At 34.7% G+C, this 24,735-nt stretch overlaps 2 protein-coding genes across 2 annotated transcripts; both read left to right on the forward strand.

Annotated features, from left to right (window-relative positions):
- The first annotated feature begins 18,356 nt into the window (after nucleotides 1-18,356).
- Nucleotides 18,357-20,890, forward strand: LOC140757851 (uncharacterized). Its single transcript, XM_073093722.1, has 4 exons — nucleotides 18,357-18,575; nucleotides 19,249-19,341; nucleotides 19,735-19,885; nucleotides 20,718-20,890. Exons 1-4 carry the CDS (start codon nucleotides 18,357-18,359, stop codon nucleotides 20,888-20,890), a joined length of 636 nt encoding a protein of 211 aa, XP_072949823.1.
- Nucleotides 20,891-21,827: 937 nt separating this feature from the next.
- On the forward strand, nucleotides 21,828-24,465 carry LOC140757852 (uncharacterized). The gene is made up of 5 exons (XM_073093723.1): nucleotides 21,828-22,018; nucleotides 22,193-22,334; nucleotides 22,408-22,500; nucleotides 23,166-23,316; nucleotides 24,293-24,465. The coding sequence occupies exons 1-5, from the start codon at nucleotides 21,828-21,830 to the stop codon at nucleotides 24,463-24,465; spliced, it is 750 nt and encodes a 249-aa protein (XP_072949824.1).
- Nucleotides 24,466-24,735: the final 270 nt, after the last annotated feature.

Below are 24,735 nucleotides of genomic sequence, written 5' to 3' on the forward strand. Positions count from 1 at the left end.
TCCTACCTAATAACAGCAGGGTAGTGCTTTAACTGCTGCGTTCTGGTTTGAAGAGTGTGGTAAGGGGGACATAGTTTTACTTAGACATCAGGGGCAGCAGCGCACCTGTAGCCGATCTCAGGTAAGAATATCTAATCATATCTGGGTTACGGATATAGTCACTTACCATTGGGTGGACTGCGTGCTCGTCAGCTACTCCTATAATATAAGAAAATCTGATTCCGGGCAAAACACGAATAATTATGATGTATACTCCTCTCAAAGAGTCAACCTTCAATAAAATAGAAAAAAAGTTTATTTTTTACTTTCAGATAACGTTATTAATAGCTAAGCGTTAGGTTTATTTCTTGTCTAAACTTAAAACCATTTATCACAACTAACAGTCAAACTTTACTTTTGAAGTATTTTTGTTTTACCGTCTTCAATACAACAATAATACTTATTTAAGCTGTCTAACTTTGTGATAAATCCGAAAAACTTTAATGCTCAATAATATACGTAGGTAATATTTTACTGGTAATTCTGTTTATTACCTTAATGTTATTCATACAAATGGAACTTTTTACTATAAAAATAGTGGGTAATATACAAGAGACGGCTTATGTCGACGACATTCCCCGACAGCAGTCGACTGTCGCCGCCTGTCGTTGATTGTTGTCGAGTGTCGTCACTGTCGGCGCCTATAATCAGCGACCTTCAGTAACCTGCGATTGCTAATTGTCGTCGTCTCTCGTCAATGAGCGTTGCCGACTGTAGTCGCTGTCGCGGCCTGTCATCAACGACATTCAGCGACTGTAGCGATGGTCGTCGACAGTGACTGTCGCTCGTATATTAGTTCACTGTTTTACATAGTTCGCGCCAAACTGCTAGTCCGCTCTGAAGTTGTTGCGAGCAAGTAAGTTAACAAGCATGCGGACAGCCGTCCGATTGACATCATGCCACGGGGCTAACTGAAAATCAGGGCCAAGACGCAGTCTACCTGCTCATGGCATTCACTGAGTTTATCCCCATTCACGTTTGTTGCAGCACATAGCATGTTATAATAAACTCATTTATTGTGCAATAAATAAGTTCAGTTGTGTATTGTACCTTTTTAATCTTATTTGTTTTTTTAAAGGATCTATTCTAAATTGATTGTCTTATTTATTAACTAGTTTTATAACCGTGCAGTTTGTGTATTTATTTTGTCTGTTTGTAATTGTACTGTGTGTTGCAATATTCCTGAATAAAGTATTTCTTTCTTTCTTTCTTTCTTTCAAGTGTAGTCATACAATTTGCTATGGCGACGCGATTTATTTCTATATTCAAGCAGACTAGCAGTTTTATGCGAACTATACCCCTTTTCGTTATTTTACATGTTAACCTTTACATATTTGCTTAAGCAAACTCTTATAGATATTTATATAATATATAATACAAATATTTTCTTAAAGGGTATAAAAATCTGATGTTTGTTAAACTTCAACAATGTTCTTTTCTTCGTTCTAATGCTTAACGTTCTGACTTAAAACAGTAGTGTAAATTGTATTATAGTTTGTAGGATGAGGTAAGGGAGACATTTATAAAAGGTGTTCCAAGTTAATCCTCAGGTGTAACAATGTATCCGTAGCCGATCTCATGTAGTAGTCTAATACTATCTGGGTTGGATTATAAATGTCGATGGAGGGTAGTTCCCGCTTGGTCGTTTGCTACTTCTACAGAAAACATTTAAAAATGCGACCTCTAATTCCAAATCCCTACTAATATTATAAATGCGAAAGTAACTCTGTCTGTCTGTGTGTTTGTCTCTTCTTCACGCCTAAACCACCGAACCGATTTGAATGGAATATTATTTCTTTAAAAAGCGGGCGAAGCCGCGGGCACCACTAGTACATAATAATTCTGTTTTTAAGACACTTAATTGTTTATTCACTGCATGAATCCTACAAAAAATGTTGAATGCTAAAGACTTACTCCTAAATCCATAGTGGAAAACAAACGAAGTGGGTCAGCTTATCTTGTCTTAAATTAATTATCCCCGAAGGCCATTTGCCCAAAAAAACGATCTGGTCAAGGACGCGCTTTAAACTGTTAGGTTAATTGGAATTGTTATCTTACTAAACTCGGCCTCTTGATCGAGGGGTCCGAGGTTCAAATCCAAGGTACCTCTAATTTTTCAAAGTTATGTGCGTATTAGAAATTAGTTATCACTTGCTTAAACGGTGAAGGAAAACATCGTGAGGAAATCATAACTGAGAAGTCTTAAAAAAAATGTTTTCAAAGTTATGTGAAGTCTAGCAATCCTCACTTGGCCAGCGCGGTGGACTATGGCTTAGGCCATATTTCACATTAGGGCCTAAGTCGCACATCATTCTGTGTCGCTCCCACGGAACCGGGTACCTTTTGAAGATTTACTCCTCGATAACAAAAATGGCCTCGCTCAACTATGGAGTGCATACACACTCCATATTTCCACCATATACACTGTATATCCATGATGTATTCTTTCCCAGCTACGTAGCAAGACAAAAATATTTTAGCCAAACAAAACAAAAACCAACAAATTCGTTGCACACACGTCACATAATGAAACACGTAAGAAAATGAGGTAACACAAAGGCTTTTTAGGGCGCACTCGGCGTTTGACCAAACTTGCGGACAAGGTCGGCTCAGCCTGTTCTTAGCTACGTGTGGTAATGAGTCTTCTAATTTGCCGCTGGGCGCAACAGAATTTGTAGGCTAGTTGCTTAGGTTTATGTTTGTGGGACATTATGGGAACATAACAGTAAATATAACATAACATAATATATTTTGTCAGTGCAGTAAGTTAAAATATTTGCCTGTGTACTGGTTGAAATGGTTTTAACGATTCTTTGACTTGTATACCTACAGATAGGGATAGATAGAGTACCTACTTAATAGTTATGTCACTTATCATATTCCAAAATATTTATTATGTCGTCATTCATTTGTTCATTATACATTTCATTTAACGTCTGGGTTTACTGATTTCTTGAGGTCATTCCAATTTGATATTCGAGAGGTCGCGGATTCGATTCCTGTCCTCGCAGGCATATAAAGTATGAAGTTAAATGTTTGTCTTTGATTTATGGTCTATATTATAATATAATTATCTTTGTGTTTATTAATGACACCCACACTAAAAGATAATTACTAAGCACTATTAAAATTCCAGGCACGCACCTCTGATTTTCAAATTTATGTGCGTATTAGAAATTAATTATCACTTGCTTAAACGGTGAAGGAAAACATCATGAGGAAACCTACATACCTGAGTGATTTATAAAAAATCTTAAAGGTATGTGAAGTCTACCAATACGCACTTGGCCAGCGCGGTGGACTATGGCCTAATCCTTCTCATTCTGAGAGTAGACCCGTGCCCAGCAGTGGGACAGTAATGGGTTGATGATGATGATGATGATGATTAAAATTATCTTGCAATAAAATTTGCACATAAATAACTTACATAGTTACAGCCCTTAAAGTTTATTAGATTTAAAAAGTTAATTGGACGAATATTTATGTTACACTGTAACAAGACTACAGAATAAATTTAATGAAATCTCCTAAGACCTAATATATGAGCTCCTCAGTAATTTGACGCTTTCAATTTAATGAGCCCTTTTATGTAAGCCCTCAAAATGGACGCCAACACAATTTCTTTGAAATCTAATTTTGAGAAAATCTTTGGCTAAGATAATATCTGATTGCGAATAAAGTTTTAGTGGTGATTAATTAAATTGTTATATTATTTTAGACCACAGACAAAAAGGTGAGGTAAAGGGATATTTACTTATTTATAATTTATATCGAAATAATACTAACTAATCATTACAGATTAATTGGCCTATATTATTCATTGTATTAGCTACTTTTTTTGTTAACAAGGGGGAAGGGGAGCGACACAGGGTTATGTGGGACTCTTACCGCACTAAAACCCCCCGGTTGCCGTCCTCGGCACTGCGTAGAGGACTTCGGGATCTCCAACGGAACGCAACCGGAGTCCTCTTAGTGCGGTGCCCCGTCGGGCTCCACCCAGGTGAGCTTGACGCTCGCCACACCGTCTGGTGTGCACGGCGGTATGCGACCACACATACCGCCGACCATCCCGAGGTCGCTGGCCAGGCGGTTCGAGCTCCCACTCTTGCCGTCTGCACCTCCGGAAGCCCCCTTTTAGTCGCCTCTTACGACAAGCAGAGGATACCGTAGCCCTATTCTGGTCCCGAAACTACAGGGACAGAGTATTACCTATGTAACCTAAACGTAACATAAACGTATTACAAATACTGGTGATAATAACTTTAAGAGTCATAGTATATTTTGCGAATATTTCATGTATAATTATTATGTAAAATAACCTTTTCTCAATTTTATAACAAGTAATAGCATTTACAAGCATTTAATCTTTTACAACAACATAATAATTTAAATATTAAACGCAAATTGGTAGACTTTCGTTCACTTCACATTTTCCTCGAGAGGTTTTGACTATCTTATTTTCTGTTAACGAGTCTATAAAGAGTGGGTTGTATTTATCGAGAGAAGTTTTATAATAATAACTAGCTTAAAAATAAAAAAATATTGATATTTATTTTTTGTATTTATAAACATGTATAATAACATGAAATGATGTTTCTTTGTTGAACGAACCCCTTTTCATCTGCTTATCTATTAAGATAACACTTGGGAATAGGAATGTTTACGCCTAAAATATTATTCCAGCATAGATAAGCCAGAAAGTAAATATTAAATGTAACAGGGAACTGACTAAATCCTTTTGTTAGTAAGTCAGCAGGTCTCTCGAGATGTCAAATATAATTGTAGTGATAAGCCGTAGTATAAGTCGCTGTCCCAAAGAAGGTTGGAGATTAAAACACGGAATTATATAACCGGGGACCAAATAATGTTTGGGATGTATACAGAACATTATATAAATTATATTTTTTCTTTTCTGGAATACCAGATACTTACGAATTAGGAAATATATGTTTCATATTTGATTACGAAATATGTATTACAAGATATATTCCTAATTCTAGATACAAGAAATAAAGTGCTACTTAAGTAGCCCCGCTACATATTATTTTTGTCTTATGTTACCAATGTCAACCGCTACTGCTGTACCGCTATATTTTAGTTGAAAGGGCTAGGCATTCAAGTGTGTGTTTTAAGGGAAGGCAGGATGCATTCTATCTTATGACGATTTACTTACATTTTATGACACACGAAAACAGTAAATAGCTACAGTTTATGTCGACAACCGTCTCCAATTATCGCAATTATCGCCGCCTGTGTTCAGCGGACGTCGTCGTTGGTCATCGTCGGACGTCGGACGTCTGCCGTCGGTCGTCGGTCATCAGTCGCTGGACGCTGGACGCTGGACCCTCAGACGTCAGACGTCCGACGTCAGATGTCAGACGTCAGTCGTCAGCCGTCATCCGTCAGCCGTCAGTCACCAACGACAAGCTCGCTCGGACTATTCTGGTTATAAATTACAAATCGAAATTTTATTTGTTCTTTGTTAATTGTTCTTAAAATCACATGTTAAAGTAATTAAGTATTGTATGTAATTCAAATATGGTGTAAATATGAGCATAGTTGTTTCCTGAAAATCTGTGGACTCGATTACTGTAATAGATATTAAATTTCTATAACCAATAAACTGTACTAAAACAGGTAGCGAGATAGGAATCTGAAGCACATACTTATGTACCTCCGTGATAGGTAATAAATACTTGATGTCCAAGCGATGTCCAACATCCGCATTCTTCGGAAGAAATATGTCATTTATTTTATTTGTGTCCAAAACATATATACAAAAATTGTCAAAATTTATTTAAAGTTTGCTCCATGAGCGATTATTGTGAAAATTGATACAATGCACCACGGTGATCAAATTGGGAGTATTGAAGGGTTCTCAAGAATCTTTTTTTATATACGTAGAAATAAGGTAAATGGGCTTACTGATGGAAAACAATCATCGTCGCCTATGGATATTCGCAATAGCAGAGGGGTCGCCAATGCATCGCCGGTTATAGAGGAAAAAAGCTGTTTTAGCACCTTTTTAAAGTACCCCATCTCATAGTCCTCCGAGAATGCCTCAGGAGGAATTTCATTCCAAGTCTCCTTTTAAATTGTAAAGTAAAGAGGGGTTTTTTTCGTGATAATAAATATTCCATTGTCGTTAAATGGATTCTTTTGTAACACATACCTAATTGACTTTGAAATTCGAATAAGTATAACGATAAGCACAATTCCAAAATTTATTTTACTACACATCGATTTTTCAAATAATTCTAGATATTTTCAAACCTATTTTTATCTACGCAAGTATAAATATAAATAACATTGATATAATAATACGTGTGAAGTAAATAGATTTGGCACACAATGAAAGAAAACGACTTTCTTGAATTGCAAATGAAAAATAAATTATGAATAATGTTCAGACTGAAGTGTCAGTACAAGGAATAATTTGAATCCGGAGTTACTTCAGAAAATCTTTTATTTATGAGGCGAACTAGATGGAATGCGCTGACAAAGAGAAGTTAGATTTTTTGTACTGTAGAAAATGTAGCAAACGTTCTATCTTATCGACATCTGTAATCTATCGGGAAACCCCGATAAGATCCTTATAAGAGACCCTACGTGTACTGCCACTTTGAAGGTGGAATGGAATAACCCTTTATGGTAGACTCCGCCACACCTGTTTCTGCCAAATAACAGCAGTGTTAAGCGCTGCTGTATTCTGGTTTGAAGGGTGTGGTTCGGGAGACATACTTTTCCTAGGCGTTTCAGTTCTATTGTTCTATCAAATCACATTTAATTGGAAAATAACATGAAATTTTAAAAATTAAAAGCGTTCTGTATATTTTGGTTAATAAAACAGAGCATTAAAGTAGTCTTGAAATTTGAATTTTGACTAGCAAGTTGAGTAAGGGCACAAATTTCAATTCCCAGCTTGGATTTTTTACGTGACAACTGTGAATTCAAAATAAAAAAAGCTATGACTACTTATTCAAATTGCTACAAAATATAAATGTTATTCGTGTGGATGACGTATGTATCTTCAAAATTGCTAATATCAATAAATAGCGGATATTCAAAGTTGTTATTTTTTTTGCATTTTCCCAAAGTTATATTATTTTTATTACTTTTATTATAGTCGTTATAAATTATTGAATTGTATAAAAATAAACCAAACGATAACCACGAATAAAATGAATATCTAAGTAGAAAAGTAGTTTGTTCGTAGTATCCAATCAAACCAGATTTCTACCCAATTTTTCAAACAATAGCTTTAGATTATCTAACAACCCTTTTATTAAAACTGCGACGGGAACACAGAAAGAAATTTGAAACGATAGTATTTCTATTCAGTTTTCGCCAAAAATGTATTTTATTCTGAATTCCGTCCGATTCTCAAAAATCTTGTTCACAATATTCACTGGGTTAAAAACAAAACCACAGCTACGAGTAGGTTGGAAAAAAGCCGATGGGAACTATATGACTTTTTCACTCTTACAAACTCAGTAACTGAAAATTTTTGGTATAGACAATGACGTGACGACACGGAATGGAATGAATGAGCAGACATTGTTTGCAAATACGAACATAAACTTCGTCCACCATAAACATTTCTTTATCTCTTCGGTTATACGGCTATGTTTTACGAATGGCGTCAGAAAAAGAATACATACATACATGTTTATATATATATTTTTTTTATAATTTAAAAATAGCAAACGCGCATGCAATCTATCTGATGGTAAGTGACATTTTTTTTATTTTTTTGTTCACGAGGGGAAACTTTCAAGAGGTACCCAACTCTGTGTAGGCGTTGCCGGGTTATGTGGGAATTCTACCGCATTAATTCCCCGCCGGTGGCTGTACTCGGCGCTGGATGGAGAACTCCGAGATCTCCGACAGAACACAACCGAAGTCCTTCAAACGCAATGCCTCTGTCGGGCTGTGGCCTAGGGAGGGCAAAGCAAGTTACGTTCCTCCCACATCGTCTGGTGAGTACAACGGTAAGCGACCACACGAACTGCTATCTTGCCCAGGGTCGCTTACTGGCCGGTTCGAGTTCCCACTCTTGCCACCCGCAACACCGGGACCAAAGTCGCGACCAAATAATAAGAAACATATAAATTAAAACGTATAACACACTCAGCGAAGTTTTGAGACAAAATGAAAAATAAATTTGTATTAAGCAAAATTATGCAGACATAATATTTTACTTAAAATGCATGAGAACTGCAAAGTTCATTATGCAAACTTGCTAAACATGCTATCTACATCTTTCTTGCCCTGCTTTTCATGCGGTGTTACCGCAACATTATTCATTTTGATAAAATTCTCTTACATTCCACGATGCACCTGCGCTACATCATTTAAACAAAAGTAAGACTTTACCTTTTAAACAATCATATCTTTCTGTGACTATCAAATTCGGAAATAATGTGAAGTACATTTTGAAGGTGGTAGAAGCTTTTATCTCCAGAGCACTGCCGCACCTTTTTCTATTTAGTAGCAGTAGTTTGTTCCGCTTTGAAGGGTGTAGTAAGAGAAACATTCTTATGTTTAGGCGTTCCAAGTTAGTACTCAAGGATAGCATCATTCTGTGGCCCAACTCTGATACCCTCATATGAGTTGATTACAGATGTCCTCGGGCGACATTCGCTACTTACCATCAGGTGGACTGCATCCTTATCCGGTACTTCAACAAAAACACTATTTTACATACTGCGCAATATTATATATTGAAACAAAATATAGTTTCTCAATACAATGTCAATTTCAGTTCAAAATAAATACACTTGCTCAACGAAACGGCGCAAATGTTTTGACGCAAATTCTGTAATAAAGCGGCGGTTTGTTCCAGCAATATCCAGCCGTGGTTTGGATATGGTTTTGAAAAATACGCTTCAAATAAGATAGTAAAAGGAATAATATTTTACTTTCGAAGTCAATATACTAATGAAACACCAATCATGTATGTACATTGTAGAGCAATAGGTGGTAGAACTCTCAGTGGTTCGTTTCAAACCAGAATACAGCAGCGCTTAACACTAATGTTATCAGGCAGGTGTGGCGGTGGTGCCGACGGAGTCGAACCACAAAGCGTTCTACCACATTCATAAAACCTACGTACAGAATACTGTTTTGGTTAATTAGTAGTCAATATACCAGAAAAACTTTACAAAACGAAAAGTAACAGCAAAACTGGTTCCGGATTTTTCAAAAGTAGATTACATTTACTACAGTAAAACAAAGCTCGTGAAAGTACAAATGAATTATAAAGCGAAATTTCCTTTTGCGTAAAAATTATTGTCTTAATGAGCTCTCATTAGGGGTGGTTAGCTTTGTTTTGCTAGCACGGAGTTTACCTTGGACATTTTTCATTCCCCTGTGTTTTCCTTAACTAATTATTTTATGCTAATTTTATGTGGTCCCTCTCTCAGTTAATTGTCTGTCTTTACGCCACCTGTCGAACGTGGAAGTACCAACTCGATTCTTTCTTTTCATGACCCAATTTTGCGAGCGTTTAACTCTCCAAAGTCTACATTGTCCAAAATGTAATTGAAACTTGGATTTTCGTATTTAACTTTTTGCGCCTAGCGTAGATAGTCCGTTCTTAACCGCGTGTTATCTCAAATTTCCATTTTTACCCGGGAAAAGAATGAAGATTTAAATGCGGGGTTTGTAATTCACCCCCAAAAAGTAGCTTACTCCATTACGTAAACGCTAGCCTCTATTTCAGGCTAGTCAAAAATGTGCTTTGGTTTAATATATTTTTGTTATAATGGAAGATGGAAGTTAGAAACTGAAAGAAAGTTTCATTTCTGCTAAAATGTAATATTATTCCCATATTTATAGAGTACAGTTCTTTGTGCTTCCTTAACGAAATTTTAAACATTATTTTATATTACTGATTATACTTAACTAGCTGACCCGGCAAACTTTGTACCGTCTCAAAATCTATTTATCAAATATATTTTATATAAAATATAGCCTATGTTACTCATGGATAATGTAGCTTTCAAATGGTGAAAGAATTTTTAAAATCGGTCCAGTAGTTTTTGAGCCTATTCATTACAACCAAACAAACAAAGTTTTCCTCTTTATAATATCAGTGTAGATATAATACAGTTACATACGCGCGCGCACACACACACACACAGATACACACTACTCACTTTTTATCAAACATGATCATGATCTACGAACATATTTCTATGTAATGTTTTTTGACAGATTTTTACGTAAATAATTGACGTAATGTAAGGAATTGCAGTCCATACTTGTTAAGTTGTCATTGATGTTCCTAAACATTTGTTACCATTACCAATTTTATACTTTACGAGACCGTTGATCAATCAAGGTGATAAAAAACACCACCATTACTCCTGTGCGTATTAGTGGAAGGTGCGGAGCTAAAATTAACTGAACTCAACTCACTGATAACCAATAACTTTAAACTGAGTCGTCATTCTCAATTCCCAAACTGCTAATTTAAGCCCTTCGACTAGTTGGTAATATTACAAAATCGACACTAACCTTTATGTTTCGAAAGTATTTTACTCGGCAGCCATAAATCAGATGGACCCTTTATCTAAAAAATATCCACTATAAGGAAAATAAAGACGAAATTTCTTGCGGCAAATTCCGTTCGAGATAAAGTTTGCTGTAATGGACATTGCTTCGCCATTATCAAGTATTTATTAGCTATCACGGAAATTTACCTTCAGAGTATAGAAATTAATTAGCTCTGGCTTTATTTAATAGTGAACGTAAATATAATGAGGAAAAAAAGAAGTTTGAGAGTTCCTAAAAAATCAAAGAAGTTTGAGAGTTCTTAAAAAATCCTCAAAGGTGCGTGAAGTCTACCAATCCGCATTTGGCTTGCCTGGTGGTCTATTACCTCTTTTTTTTTCTCGAGGGGGAAACCTTCAAAAGGTACCCGACGACGTGGGAGCGACGTCGGGTTATGTGGGATTTTTATCGTACTAAAACCCCCCCGGTGGCCGTCCTCAACGCTTGTTGGAGAACTCCGGGATCTCCAACGGAACACAACCAGAGTCCTCCAAGCGCGATGCCCAACGGGCTCTACCCTGGGGGAGCAGTTTTCGCTCCTCCTACACCATGTAGTGTTTCCCGGGGTCGCTTGCTGGACGGTTCGAGCACCCACTCTTGCCGCCCGCAACCCCGAAAGCCCCTCTTTTAGTCGCCTCCTACGGCAGGCAGGCATACCGTAGCCCTATTCTAGTCCCGGAACTACAGGGACAGATGGTCTATTGCCTATGCTTCTCTCACTATGAGATTCCATTACCAGCAGTGGAATAGCAACGGGCTGCAACGCGGAAATACACCATCAACATTATAGGATTTCTAACTAATTATAAATTTATTGATGATTTCATCAAACATGTTATAATATTTGATTTTTTCTGCAATATAATTGTAAATGTAAATGATTATAGATTAGAACAGTTATTTCTTTGTATAAAATCTGTTAACATTGCGCGAGAAGTTTAAGGCGGTTACATACGGTGCTTTAGTCCGTGGCACCATGCAGCGGTTTTTGTTTCGGCCTTTCTAATTATTAAATAACTTACAGATATTATGTTACAACAACATCAAGAGCTCATTGTGATGTAGCAACGTATGCAACCACCCTAATTAATTGGTAATTAAAACAACTGAATGTTTTCATTGTTTGTTTATTATAGACTATGAGAGTTGAATAAGAGGAGACTTCACTTGTGATATTTACAAAGTACAATTAATGTATAATACTTTGTAAATACGTTGTCTATTGTCAGTGCAAAAAAAAGGTGTACCTTATAGTGAGTAATAAACCTTTAAACTCGAATTAGAAAGCCGAAAGCATTGTACATTACAAGGAACAATAAATTATTCATATTTTTGAATATTCAACTTCCGGAACTTAAAACAATGTTCCTTCGAAAGTATCGAAATAATATTGCTAATGTTCCAAGTTTGTTTAAAAGCGCCTCAGTTTATTTTGTTACTCTTTCAATGTCTACTTAGTTGGATAAGAACGTTGTAAAAGTTTAGAAATCGGACCAGAAGTGCTCAATCCAGCGTCCAGCTTTGTTCGAGTGGATTTCCACGGAATTGGCAGCTCGCTCAACTTCAAGTTTTATCAACTCGTTGGCATTGAATAGCTTTGTCTCGCGCCTCCGTTCAAGTTACTGTATCTGTTTTTAAAATACGCTTAAATGCATTTATATAAAGCAAAAGAAAAGTATTCAATGACGCATTGAAATTTAGTGCCTCTTAAGAATAAAATAATATATTACGTGATATCACTAAATAAACTTCACGAAGTTGTGTCGTAGAACAGTATGTTGTCACGTGATTATAAGAATGACTGTCAAAACTTAATCGGTCATCGTGGAGCGTCCGCCAAATTTAATTTCTAATGACGTCACTACGGTAATCATAATCATCTTAATTAAACGTGTATCCAGAATTTAGAATAAATACAATACTAAGATTTTATCCGCACATACTAACAATGCAAGTTATAAAAAGCTTGTAAAAAGAAACAAAGATTTCATTTTTCTAACTCTGTATCTTATTAATACCAAAATATTTATAGAAGTTTTTATTAAAATTGTAAACAATAGTACCTTTTTGTACTAGTTACATATTAATAATAGAAGCTTGTAAAACAGAGCAGCGCGCTGTCCGGTTTCCATTAGCCAATACCGCGAACAAACTACATTCATATTGAAATGAATTCAGCTTCATTATTCATTCATCGCAGTCTTCAGTAACAAGAGCTACCTTTTCCCTGTACCTTGTTTTATTTTTCCGATTGCGCCTCCCAGATAAGCTTTTCAAGTTTAATGGTAAAATTCTGTTACACTTGAATTATTCTGTCTTGACATTTGATACTGTTAATTTAAAGATTGCTATGAAGGTAGTAAATAATTCAGTTGTCCATTGATCTTAGTTTCAGTTATTTATAATCAATCTATCAATTTACCTATCGAAGATCTAAGTTTGACATTTTGTAAAGCTGCATTGTAGATTGTTGTATTTGTATAGAAATTGCCAAGTTTTGACCTTTGATTGGCAAAATATTAACAGGCACAAGTTAGGAAGACAAACTTTTGTCCGAGGCGTCCCAACTTAGTCCTTAGAGACTAAAAATTAATTTCTAAAGTGCCAGCCAGTTTTTTACAAATATTAGTATTTGTAAAAAATTAGTTGGGATTAGTCCCACGAAGGATCATAACATCATGATCATCACAAATTGCACCGCAAATTAAAATGGATCTTTGAAGTCTCCTAATCCTTAATAAGTAATCCATTCACAACATAAAGTCTGCAGTAGGACAGTAATGAGCTGACGATGATGACTAAGCCTGAATGTTTCGACCATAAATGTTTGCTTTCATACAATCACGACAGTCGGTCATTAGCAATAATTAATCAAAGAATGTGATAACAGACCATTAGAACATTAGGAAAGTTTCTTGCTCACACGGAAAAGTATAATAACCGGTGCCATAAATGTTGGGAGGAAAAAGTTTTAACACGTGAACATATAAAGGGATAGATTACTTACAACAAACTTCAAATAAAATTATTTGCGTTAATTATATGAACTTAAATTTTTTATTCTACTCTCGTAGAAAAAAGTAATAAAATTATTAAGAAATAGGGTGTTTAGTAGTGTAGCATTTTCTTATCTTTTTAGGATTCCGTACCCAAAGGATAAAAACGGAACCCTAAGTCACTGTCGCTGTCTGTCCGTTTGTATGTCACAGGTCTCTATCTCCTGAACCGTAATAGATAGACACTTTTTTACAGAGTATGTACAAGGAGAATCCCTATAACAACAAATACTAAAAATAAAAATATATGAAAATAAATAAAGGTCGCAATACAAGAAACCAATATTTTTCGGTGTTTTTCGCTTATCTATTGAGCCGTAATAGGTAAATAGTTCAATTTTTCACAATGAATTTACTTCAGTGGCTTCATAATAACAAATACTAAAAATAAAATAGGTTTACGAGAATTTTGGTGGTACGGAACCCTCAGCGTGCGAGTTCGACTAGCATTTGGCCAATTATTTAAAATATAGAACACGTATGCCTGAGAGTGCTGTTTTAGGCAGATACATATAAGCGTGGCAGAAGTGCATCCTCGTGGCCTCGTGGCATCTATTAATTTTCAGAGAAAAAAACATGGAAAATGATTCAACCCGTTTAGAATTTCTTGTCATATTCCAGGAAAGCTACGATGCATCATAATGTCATAGCTCAGAAGGCAAGAAAGTGGAGAGAAAAAGTTACTATGAAAGATGTCTAAGTTCCTAGAATGCACCTGCGTCTAAAGCGGCAAAGAAATTTCTTTTTAATAAGTTTATAAATTGAAAACTCTCGGAACGATAAATTTAAATAAGAAATTGCTAAATTTTCAGGTATTTTGTTAACAAATTGCTCTTAAAATATAATTATAATATCTTGTCATAACTTCAAAATATCTTCTCATGAACTCACGCTCTTATACTTTCATACGCCAATAAATGGTTAAATTTATCATGAAATCATGTCATGAACCATCTTCCATGGATAGTACACACAGTTTATAGGCACAGGATGTTTTTGCATTTTTCAAATTTTCTACGAATTAACTTAAGGCTATGTCTAATCGCAAAAACATTATAAATCGAGACGTAATAAAACTATGTTGCAAATTCGTCAAACTCCGACTTTAAAATTGGTACCGAAGTGTCCTTTTTGTGTAAGTATTGAGTTTGTATCTCAGTGTACATTACAAAAGGTATCGAAAACACATTAACTCGATCCTCAAACCTGAATAGGAACCGCCCACCGTTTTGTATATAAAATTAAGGTACGTGTTTCTCTATGAAAGAGCATACTAAATTATTAAACGAGAAAAATAAACTTTAAAAGACTGCAATGGACAGTAGCATTACCATGAGTTGGCATAGAGACGCCACTATAGAAATGGTAAATAGAAAACTATTGTCATTTTGCTAGTGAATAACATAACTACTATCGTTACGGTATTTCTTGACAACGTCTGTCAAATTAATGACTCATGGGACCGAATTTGTATGGCAATAGATCATAATGACATTCGCTAGCGATTTGATTTCGATAGGTTTTTTACGTATCGAGTTACGTCACTACGGATTTTAGTTCTAGGAGTAACCACCAGAGGCGCTGTACAATTTTTCATACATTTATTTTACGCAGTCGCTAGCGAGTAATACTTTTGTAAACTCATGGTAGTCCTACTGAAATACGATAGTTAGCATGATCGTGCACTCTAAGGTAGTATATTAAGATTGAATAATAGAAAATGAAAAAACTTTGAATATATCGTGTTAAGAGGTTTTCGTGAAAATGTCCAGATTAGTTTTCTGCTTACTGAACCATGTTATCACTCAATCGGACTTCATTTAACATCATCATTAACCCATTACTGTCCCAGTGCTGGGCAAGGGTCTAATCTCAGAATGATAAGGATTAGGTCATAGTCCACCGCGCTGGCCAAGTGCGTATTGGTAGACTTCACATACCTTTGAAAATTTTTATAAGAATTCTCAGGTATGCAGGTTTCCTCACGATGTTTTCCTTCACCGTTTAAGCAATTGATAATTAACTTCTCATACAATCATTTAACAATTAAATTTGTAATTAAATTATGATTGAAAGAAAGATTTATCTCGTCATATTACTTTTAAAACTTTTTATAGAGAAAACGCGTATTTTTCCCATTTGATCTTACTCGTAGCATCCAAAAATACAAAACCTTGATTTCCAATTATCGCATATCGTTTACCCTTTCACGGTGAAACCGCCGTTAAATCTGAACATTGTAAGACCCGGATTTTTGTCACGCCAGCACTATCAATCTTTTCTACGCACATAATAGGCACCAGGCAAGGTTAATTCCATACGTGTAAGAGCGTTTGTCCACCGCCGCCGTCACCGGACCGTCACTGTACATACATTTACTAAAGCCACGAATCCGCCTCACGTCCGTCACCAAAGCATCGTCATTCCGGCCGCCGAGATTTCGGGTAGATCGGCGTGACTGCTAGAACGGCACAAGATTTTGACGGGCCGATGTGCCGGCAATATAAAACACGTTTGAACTTATCCACACACTGCCGTCACACGCATGTCAGCTGGAACAAACTAAACCGAGAATTTCGGTCGCAGAGGACAAATGATCGCCGTCACGTCACATTAAAGCCCGTAATAATCTCGTTCTCGGTGAGGGCGGTAGTGGACAAACGCCCTTAGCGTTATAAATTTCTTCCTGGCAACACTGACACTCCCATCAATCATTGAAGCAAACTACATTTTATAAGTCGTTGTACATGCGTAAATTGATATGATATCATTTATCAGCGTGAGCAGATGGTATATGAAAATCGCTTAATATGGATCATACTAGGGGTTCAACGTAACACGCTTAGTATATAAGCTATATAATAACTCTGATTATATAAATGCTCTGAAGGCATTACAAAACTATTATAAAATATATTGTTACACAATCATCATCATTCTCTAATGAATCACACTTCCTTTACAAAAGACATTGCGAAAATTAGATGAGATTTCATAATTCAAAACAAGATTGAATATTCCAAAAATATAAAATAATTCGCCAAGTACGAGTCAAATTCGCTCGCGGAGGCTTCCGTACCACCAGATTACCATTATATTTCAGTTATTTTCCGTTATGTTCAGTTATAAAATAACCATATTAAAATATGTTTTATTGTTCTCGTTTGTATTTTAGTAGTAAACGCATTGTAAAAATTTCAACTGTCTTCCTAGTACGGTTTAACAATCGATCGAAAAATGCCGAAAAATACCGGTTCTTTGTATAAAGACCACCCTTTAATATTCAAATTTATTTTATTTTTAGTATTTTTGTTATAGCGGCTACCATTATGCATCCACTGTAAAAATTTCATGTGTCTATCTATTACGGTTCCGGAGATATAGTCCTGTGACAGACGGACAGACGGACAGACAGCGAAGTCTTAGTAATAGGGTTCCGTTTTTACCCTTTGGGTACGGAACCCTAAAAAGTAAAAATATTCAAAAGTGACCTTTTTTTTGTTTACGAGGGGGAAACCTTCAAAAGGAACCCGGTGCTGTGGGAGGATTATGTGGGATTTTAACCGCACTAAACCCCCCCCGGTGGCCGTCCTCGGCGCTGCGTACAGGGCTCCGAGATCTCCAAAGGAACGCAACCGGAGCCTTTTTAGCGCGTTTAGTCGCCTCTTACGACAGGCAGGGGATACCGTAGCCCTATTCTGGTCCCGCAACTACAGGGACAATTCAAAAGTGATCTATATTATCAATAACCAGCAATGTTGTCTATACATGAATCAGTGTGATGGGACTGTAACCCTTGATGATAATTTATATATTAAATTAATAAATGAATAAATAAATTAAACATTAAATTGACTTCCCTACTTCTATCACATTTAAAACAATATTCTTTTGTATTGAGATAATATAGTAATTATATACATACAAATTCTCTTAATTACGTACTGTTACAAGGGTTAATCACCTTTTGGAGCCAATTTGCGAAATACGAGTACGTTAGCCTCGGCTCACATAAATCTTAGGAGATAGGTATGTCTTTTAACGCATATAACGTTATCCCGAAAATTATCCCAGAAGGAAATTTGTTAATTTCCTTCTGGGATAATTTTCGTATCAATATAATGAAATATATATGAAAAACCCTATTTTCAATACAATGTGAAGACTATTTCAAAGAAAACCTATAGGTTAAACCCGATTTAATAAATCATTTTAAGTATTTACTGTCCCCAAAATACATTCAGATATTCATAAAAAGCAAAGCCATACATTAAAATCAAGTTTCGAGGAAGAGCCCAAGAGTCAATTCCACGTAAAGGTAGTTTACGCCAGAAGTATCGATAAAATAACGTAATTATTGGATCATTTCGAAATAAATCAATGATTTCGTATGTAATATGTTCTGAAGGAACGAGTTCGAATATTTTGATTTGGCTTAAACATAATTTAATACCAGACATACATTTTTATACAAGCATTTTTATATGTATAGTTAGCCAAGTAACCGACGCCACATCGTAATACAAATTTAATATGAATTTGATTATACACCCCACGCGTTTCATATCTGTAATTGTCAATTTTAGTAATGAAAGATCTATATCAGCAATATGTTATTAGATAAAAATGATACCCATTTATGACTGTACATACTCATTTTTAAGTTACAGTGTTTTAGAAACTCAGATAGAGCTAATCGTAACAATGAAAGCTATAACCGTTGGTTCGAAAGTAACACCTTGTGGTACACCGTCACCAAAGACAAATAATTTTATTTCTGAAAGAAAGAATATTGCTTGGATGATAAGATATTATATTTGGGTTGAGGCAATGATTGGAATCAATCGTACTTATTTGTTTAAAAATATGAAGTTCGTGTCAATAATCAGTTTTTTTATCAGTCTTATTCTTGTGACATCTAGTGTAATATTTTTGTTTCAAACTGAAATATTAAATGCCACGTATATTATTTATAAAAACACTGTCTGTATTGAATACTTAATCCTTACGTCGTACATATTATTTTTTCAAAAGAGAAAACTTATTAAGTTTTTCGAAAACCTTAACATCGTTGACAGGATGATGAATATTGAAAATAATATTGCTTTAACGGTTCCCACTAAAGAAATGTATTTCTGGATCGGATTAGGCTGTACAAACATTTCTACTGAATATTTAATAGTTATATATAATTCATTTCAAATGAGCAATTTCTGGCACCCGCTGTTGTATCTAGCAATAGTTGCGCACGATAGTGAGAACGTTTTCGTGGGCTTTTTATTGTCATTAATTTCAAAGAGACTTTGTATAATAAAAGCTCACGTAGGCAAGATTTTCTCAATGAATTCGAAAGGATCTTGTAACCAAAAGAAGAACAAACTCGAAGCGCTATCTGACAATGTTGAGTTGGATACCCGTTCCTTGCATGAGGTTTACGAGTTGCTTCATAATTGTTGCGAACAATTGAACTCTCTTATGGGATTACCGGTAATTTATTACATTTATTACTACATTCACGTATAAAACATTATCTGGCAATTATTATTTCCCTTTTAATACTGCACCTTCTATTCTGAGATTTTGCAATATTTTGCAGATGCTTTTACTGTTGTTCACATCTGGTTTGGCGTCAACGATGCTTGTAAAATTTATAATAAAGTTAGCGCAAAGTGACGAATCAGATACCATGGTAAGTAATTAAAATAATTAATCTTCCGGTAAATGCATTTGATCTCAAAAGAAATAAAGAAGATGAATTTCATTTAATGAGAAAAAAATCATTTAAAATAAAATAATAGAAGGTTAAGAAACAAAAATTTTCGAAAACAAGATTTATGGATAAATTATATACAAACTTAAACAGCGACAGGTGGACTTACAACATGGGAAGCCGATGACAGTTAAGACAGACAGATGATAGTCCGACTTCAAACATATTTCTGCTTCATGTCATATCATAGCAGTGTCAAACGGTACTGTGCTTAAAGGATGTGTGATAAAGACACACATACACATAACATAGTTCTCAGTGGTAGCAACGCATCAAAGGCTGACCTCAGTGACGATTTATTTACTTTTTCAGGAAATGCGGATAATGATAGCATATGCATGTATTCGTTGTTTGAAATACACAATACTGATAATATTTCCTTGTTATTTGGCAAGTGCTACTACAAATAAAGTGAATGAAATTCGAGAGATGTTGTATGAAGCTATTAATTCTTTTGATTCTGGTAAGTAACTCCGTAATTTATTTATTAACAAGCTTTCGTTCCCAAATTTCAAAAACCTTTTTTATATTTGTATTATTAGAAGTTTGTATATTCATAGCCTATTAGTGTCATACTTGCAAATGAAATACAAACTGATTCATTTACATCACGTGTTAATCCTCTAACATGTTCATTTGGAACAAAATTAACTTTCAAATGGATTTCACGTCTACAATTACCCTAATTAAACAAATAAAATCTTCAAAGTTTTGCGAAAAAAGAATCTTCATTAACCTAATTGACGATCAGCCGGGCCTTGATAAAGGAATGGTCCACGGGTTAACTCGTGATTGAAGACTTCGCTCAGAGGGAAAAGTAATGTACAGTTTTAACTTAATTAACGATGTTGGATGTTGTATTAACAGCTTCATAAAGTTTATGAATGTAAGAAGAGTATGTGCAATATCAATAAATTTTAAATTGATTAATCCGAACCGATTGAGATGAAATGCATAGGCGTTTGATTTGGTTGATAATTATAATGTATTATTTCCTTAGTGACGTCACGGCCGGCGAGCGTACGTCCTAAAATGGTATAATATAATATTACATTGTTATTTTAAATGTATTATAGATTTTATGACATGGTTAACAAAAGAGTTTTCCAAGAAGAATACCAAAAACGAGTTATCGTTACTTAAAAGCTTCTTTTTAAATGTGTTTTTTTAATATACAATCATTTTGTTTCCGTCTTCCCTATTTCAGCTAATTAGTTTTGTTCAGCTAATTAGGATCTTTTTTGTGTTTTTTAGTAATCATTTGACTGTACTTAAATATTCGTAATGTTTCTCAGATAAAATTGAGCGTCGCAAAGTAAAGGCATTCTACCAAATGACTCGCGACAGTGAGTTTTCCTACGTCGTGAGCGGAATCATCAAGCTAGACATGTCGCTACCTCTCAGCTACTGTAGTCTTTGCACCACCTACTTAGTCATCGTCATACAGTTTTCCAAGTTTTTCGACTAACGAAATAATTGCAAATGTTATTAGTAGACTGTGTTTGTATAGCTTAAGTACTGTAGTCTTTTTATTGGCAACTTTGTCACCATTGTCAAGTTTTTGACTATAAAAAGAATTATGAACTAGATAATGAGAATAAAAAATACATCAAAATTACAACTTTTCATTTATAAATGATTAAAATTTCATATCGGTTACAATAAAACAATAAAAGGTCAATGATTATCATTGACCTTTTATTGTTTTATTTGTATAAAGTGGTATTCGAGAACTATTTTTGATTTTAAAACGGTTCAGTTAGTCAGTTAGTTACTAAATATATTATATAAGTAAATTTTGACACTCAACGCTATTATTAAATGTTTTAACATATTATCATTGTTATCATTTTCGACTATTTTTTAATATATCATTTAATATCACATTTACATTACATAAGCTCTCAGTACAAGTAACACCAATTTACTCGTAATATGAATTTGATTAGTAGTATACCTCCACACGTTTAATATCTTAATTGACAATTTTAGAAATGAAAGATCTTTATCAGCAATTTTGTATTTGATAAAAATGATATAGAATTTTTATTCATATTTTACGTCATTGTTTTTCGAAATTCAGAAGGAGATGAACACTATCGCAGTATAGTAGTAGTAAAATCGTAATAATGAAGGTTATACCTAAGGGTCCAAAAGTAACGCCTTGTGATATACCGTCACCAAAAACAAACAATTTAATTTCTGAGACAAATAATATTTTATGGAAGATACGATATTTTATTTGGTTGCAAGCATTTTTTGGCATCAATCGTATTTATTTGTTCAAAAATATGAATGTCTTCTTTATAATCACTTGTCTTATCAGTCTTTTGCTAATCGTGTTGAATGTAATATTCTTGTTTCACACTGAAGTGATAAATGCCACTTATCTTGTTTATAAAAACATGATCTGTGTTGAATATGTTATACTTACATTCGGTGTATTGTTTCTGCAAAAGAGGAAACTTAACAAGTTTTTTGAAAATCTACGAAAATTTGACAAGATATTAAATATTGAAAATAATATTGATATAACGGTTCCCACGAAAGCAATGTACTACTGGATTGGCATTGGCATTATTTATATAACTATTGAGTACTTAATACTCTTATATAATTCTTTTCAAAGCAATAATTATTGGTACCCACTGCTATATATAGGCTTTATTGGACACGATAGCGAAAATATTTTCCTAGGCGTTTTACTTTCATTAATTTTAAGAAGACTTTGTATAATAAAGGCTCATGTAGGTAAAATATTCGCTATTAGTTTAAAACGATCTGGTAACCAAACGACGAAGAAACTTGAAGAACTTTCTGGTAATGTTGAGTTGGATACACATTCGTTGCATCGAGTTTTTGAGTTGCTATTCAGTTGTTGCGAGCAGTTCAATTCTTTAATGGGATTACCGGTAATGTATATTTTCTTATAATTATGTTTTTCTTTTATAGTATTTAATTAATATAAAGTTCAATATTTTTCAGTTGCTACTACTGTTGTTCACTTCGGGTTTGGCGACAACGATGTTAATAAAATTTATAATAAATTTAGCACAAAGTGATATATCACATACCACGGTAAGTAATTTAAATAATTCATACTAATTCTATTTAAAATAACTTAAGTATTATTGAGTAGTATTGCATATAAAGGTGGTAGAACTATTCATCGTTCTACTACAGAGGTACCGCAGATTTTTGCCTTGTAGTAATACTGTCAACTTCAGTGTTCTGAAGTTCTTGACACTGTTATTACAAGTAACTAGAAAGTAGAAGCATTCCATCTTAGTGCTCAGGGTTAGGCAACTCAATATCGTCCTCGGTTAGAGCTTCAGTCATATTTGTGGCTCATAAACAAGTTTTAAGGTGGTTTGACTCGGTGGCGCTGCCCCACACCTATTCTTGCCTAATAACAACAGTATTAAGCGCTGCTGTGTTCTCGTTTGAGGGGTGTGGTAAGGAAGACATGCTTTTCCTAGGCGTTCCAGCTTAGTTCTCAGGTGTAGTGGCGCTTGCGTGATCGACCTGTGGCGACTCAGTTAGGAATATCGAATCCTATCGGGGATTACATATGTCCATGGACGGCAGTAGCCACTTACCATCAGGTGGACTACATGCTCGTCTGCTACTCCTATATTAAAAAAAAGTAAATAAACAGTAGATAATCTTGATGATAACTTATCATCAAGTAGGCAGCAGGCTCATTTGTTCATTTTTATAAATTAACGATTGTATTTTTTCAGCAAGTGAAGACAATGATAGCGAATGCATGTTCCCGATGTATTAAATACACCTTTTTGATAATAATTCCTTGTTACTTATCAAGCGTTACTGCTCGTGAAGTGAAGGAAATACGAGGGATGTTGTACGAAGCAATGCATTTTATGGATTTTGGTAAGTGGTAACCATTGATATACCACTAGTAAAAACATAGAACGGTTACTAACATAACAATCGGCGCTTTTTGGTGGCACTCATCGCAAGAGATACACACTGCGAAAGTATTGAAGTGCAAGTGATAGCACGTCTAAATGAATGCGCAGAAAAGAAATAAACATAGTTCGCATGGTTAATTACCCGTATTTCATGTGCCACTTTGGTGGTAACACAGTTTCGTAAGTATTTTACTTACGAAACTGTACTTCAACGAAAATGTACTTAGTTCAACGAATTTTTAACTAGCAAAGATCGAAATTTGAAAATGTCAGGTGTCAGACAGGAATTGTCAAATGTTTATCTTTAACCGGAAAATCATTGGATATATTGAATATTAACAAAGGTTTATGTTCTAAAATTGAATTTCGTTTAGCAGCATTTCAATATGCTATTAAATTGTAAGTACATCTTTTTCATATTACAAGTAAATTCAGGAAGTCAATCGAATTATATTAAAAGGTACGGGCTGGAATAACGTTAACTTTTTACCGCCAACGGTTTTTAATTAAATAATACAATATTCAATACACCAAAGAGAATTTTTCAATCAAGTTTAGATGGGCGAAATATTTTTGTAAGATATTTTCGGCTTTCGTCCAATTTCCGTACTCATTACTTTATTTCTCCAGTTTTTTGTGTCCATCTTCCGTGTTTCAGCAAGTTGGTTTTGTTAAAAACTTTGTTTAATTGTTTCATGAAGAAGATTTGTTTCTTAGACAGTGAACAACAAAGTCAAGGTTCCAGGTTCGACTCTTGGTCAAACAGATATCAAAAATTTTGAATTTAGATTTTTATTCTGGCTATTTGTGTATCCATCACGTGCATCATAGTACTCTTAACACATCAAAAATCTTAGGGACTATGTGTATACAAAACGTTTTTAAAGCTTTATCAATCATCTCCAAGTCAACCTAAATGTTTGAATGTTTTTCAGGTAAAATTGAGCGTCGCAAAGTGAAGGCATTCTACCAATTGACATGCGACAGTGAGTTCGCCTACGTCGTGAGCGGAATCATCAAGTTAGACATGTCGCTGCCTCTCAGCTACTGTAGTCTTTGCACCACCTACTTAGTCATCGTCATACAGTTCTCCAAGTTCTTCGACTAACACGATGTTGATATATCATGATTTTAAATAAAATAGCCCTTTCACTTTATTATTGTATGAATGCAATACTAACTTCCTCATTATCTCTTGCATTCTCGTTTTCTGTACCTGCACAATAAAAGTAACTTGCAATTTTTTTCCTTAATTAAACATCATAACACATCAAAATTATGGGACGAATTCAAAATAGACATTAAATTACTATAATTACGTTAACATTCTAGTTTTTTTTACCATATCGCTATCAATATTATCATCAGATCGTAAAGA

The sequence above is a fragment of the Epargyreus clarus genome, unplaced genomic scaffold (assembly GCF_041222505.1).
Source record: "Epargyreus clarus isolate Ecla_fem2 unplaced genomic scaffold, WU_Ecla_fem_2.2 ptg000005l, whole genome shotgun sequence".
Classification (NCBI taxonomy): Eukaryota; Metazoa; Arthropoda; class Insecta; order Lepidoptera; family Hesperiidae; genus Epargyreus; species Epargyreus clarus.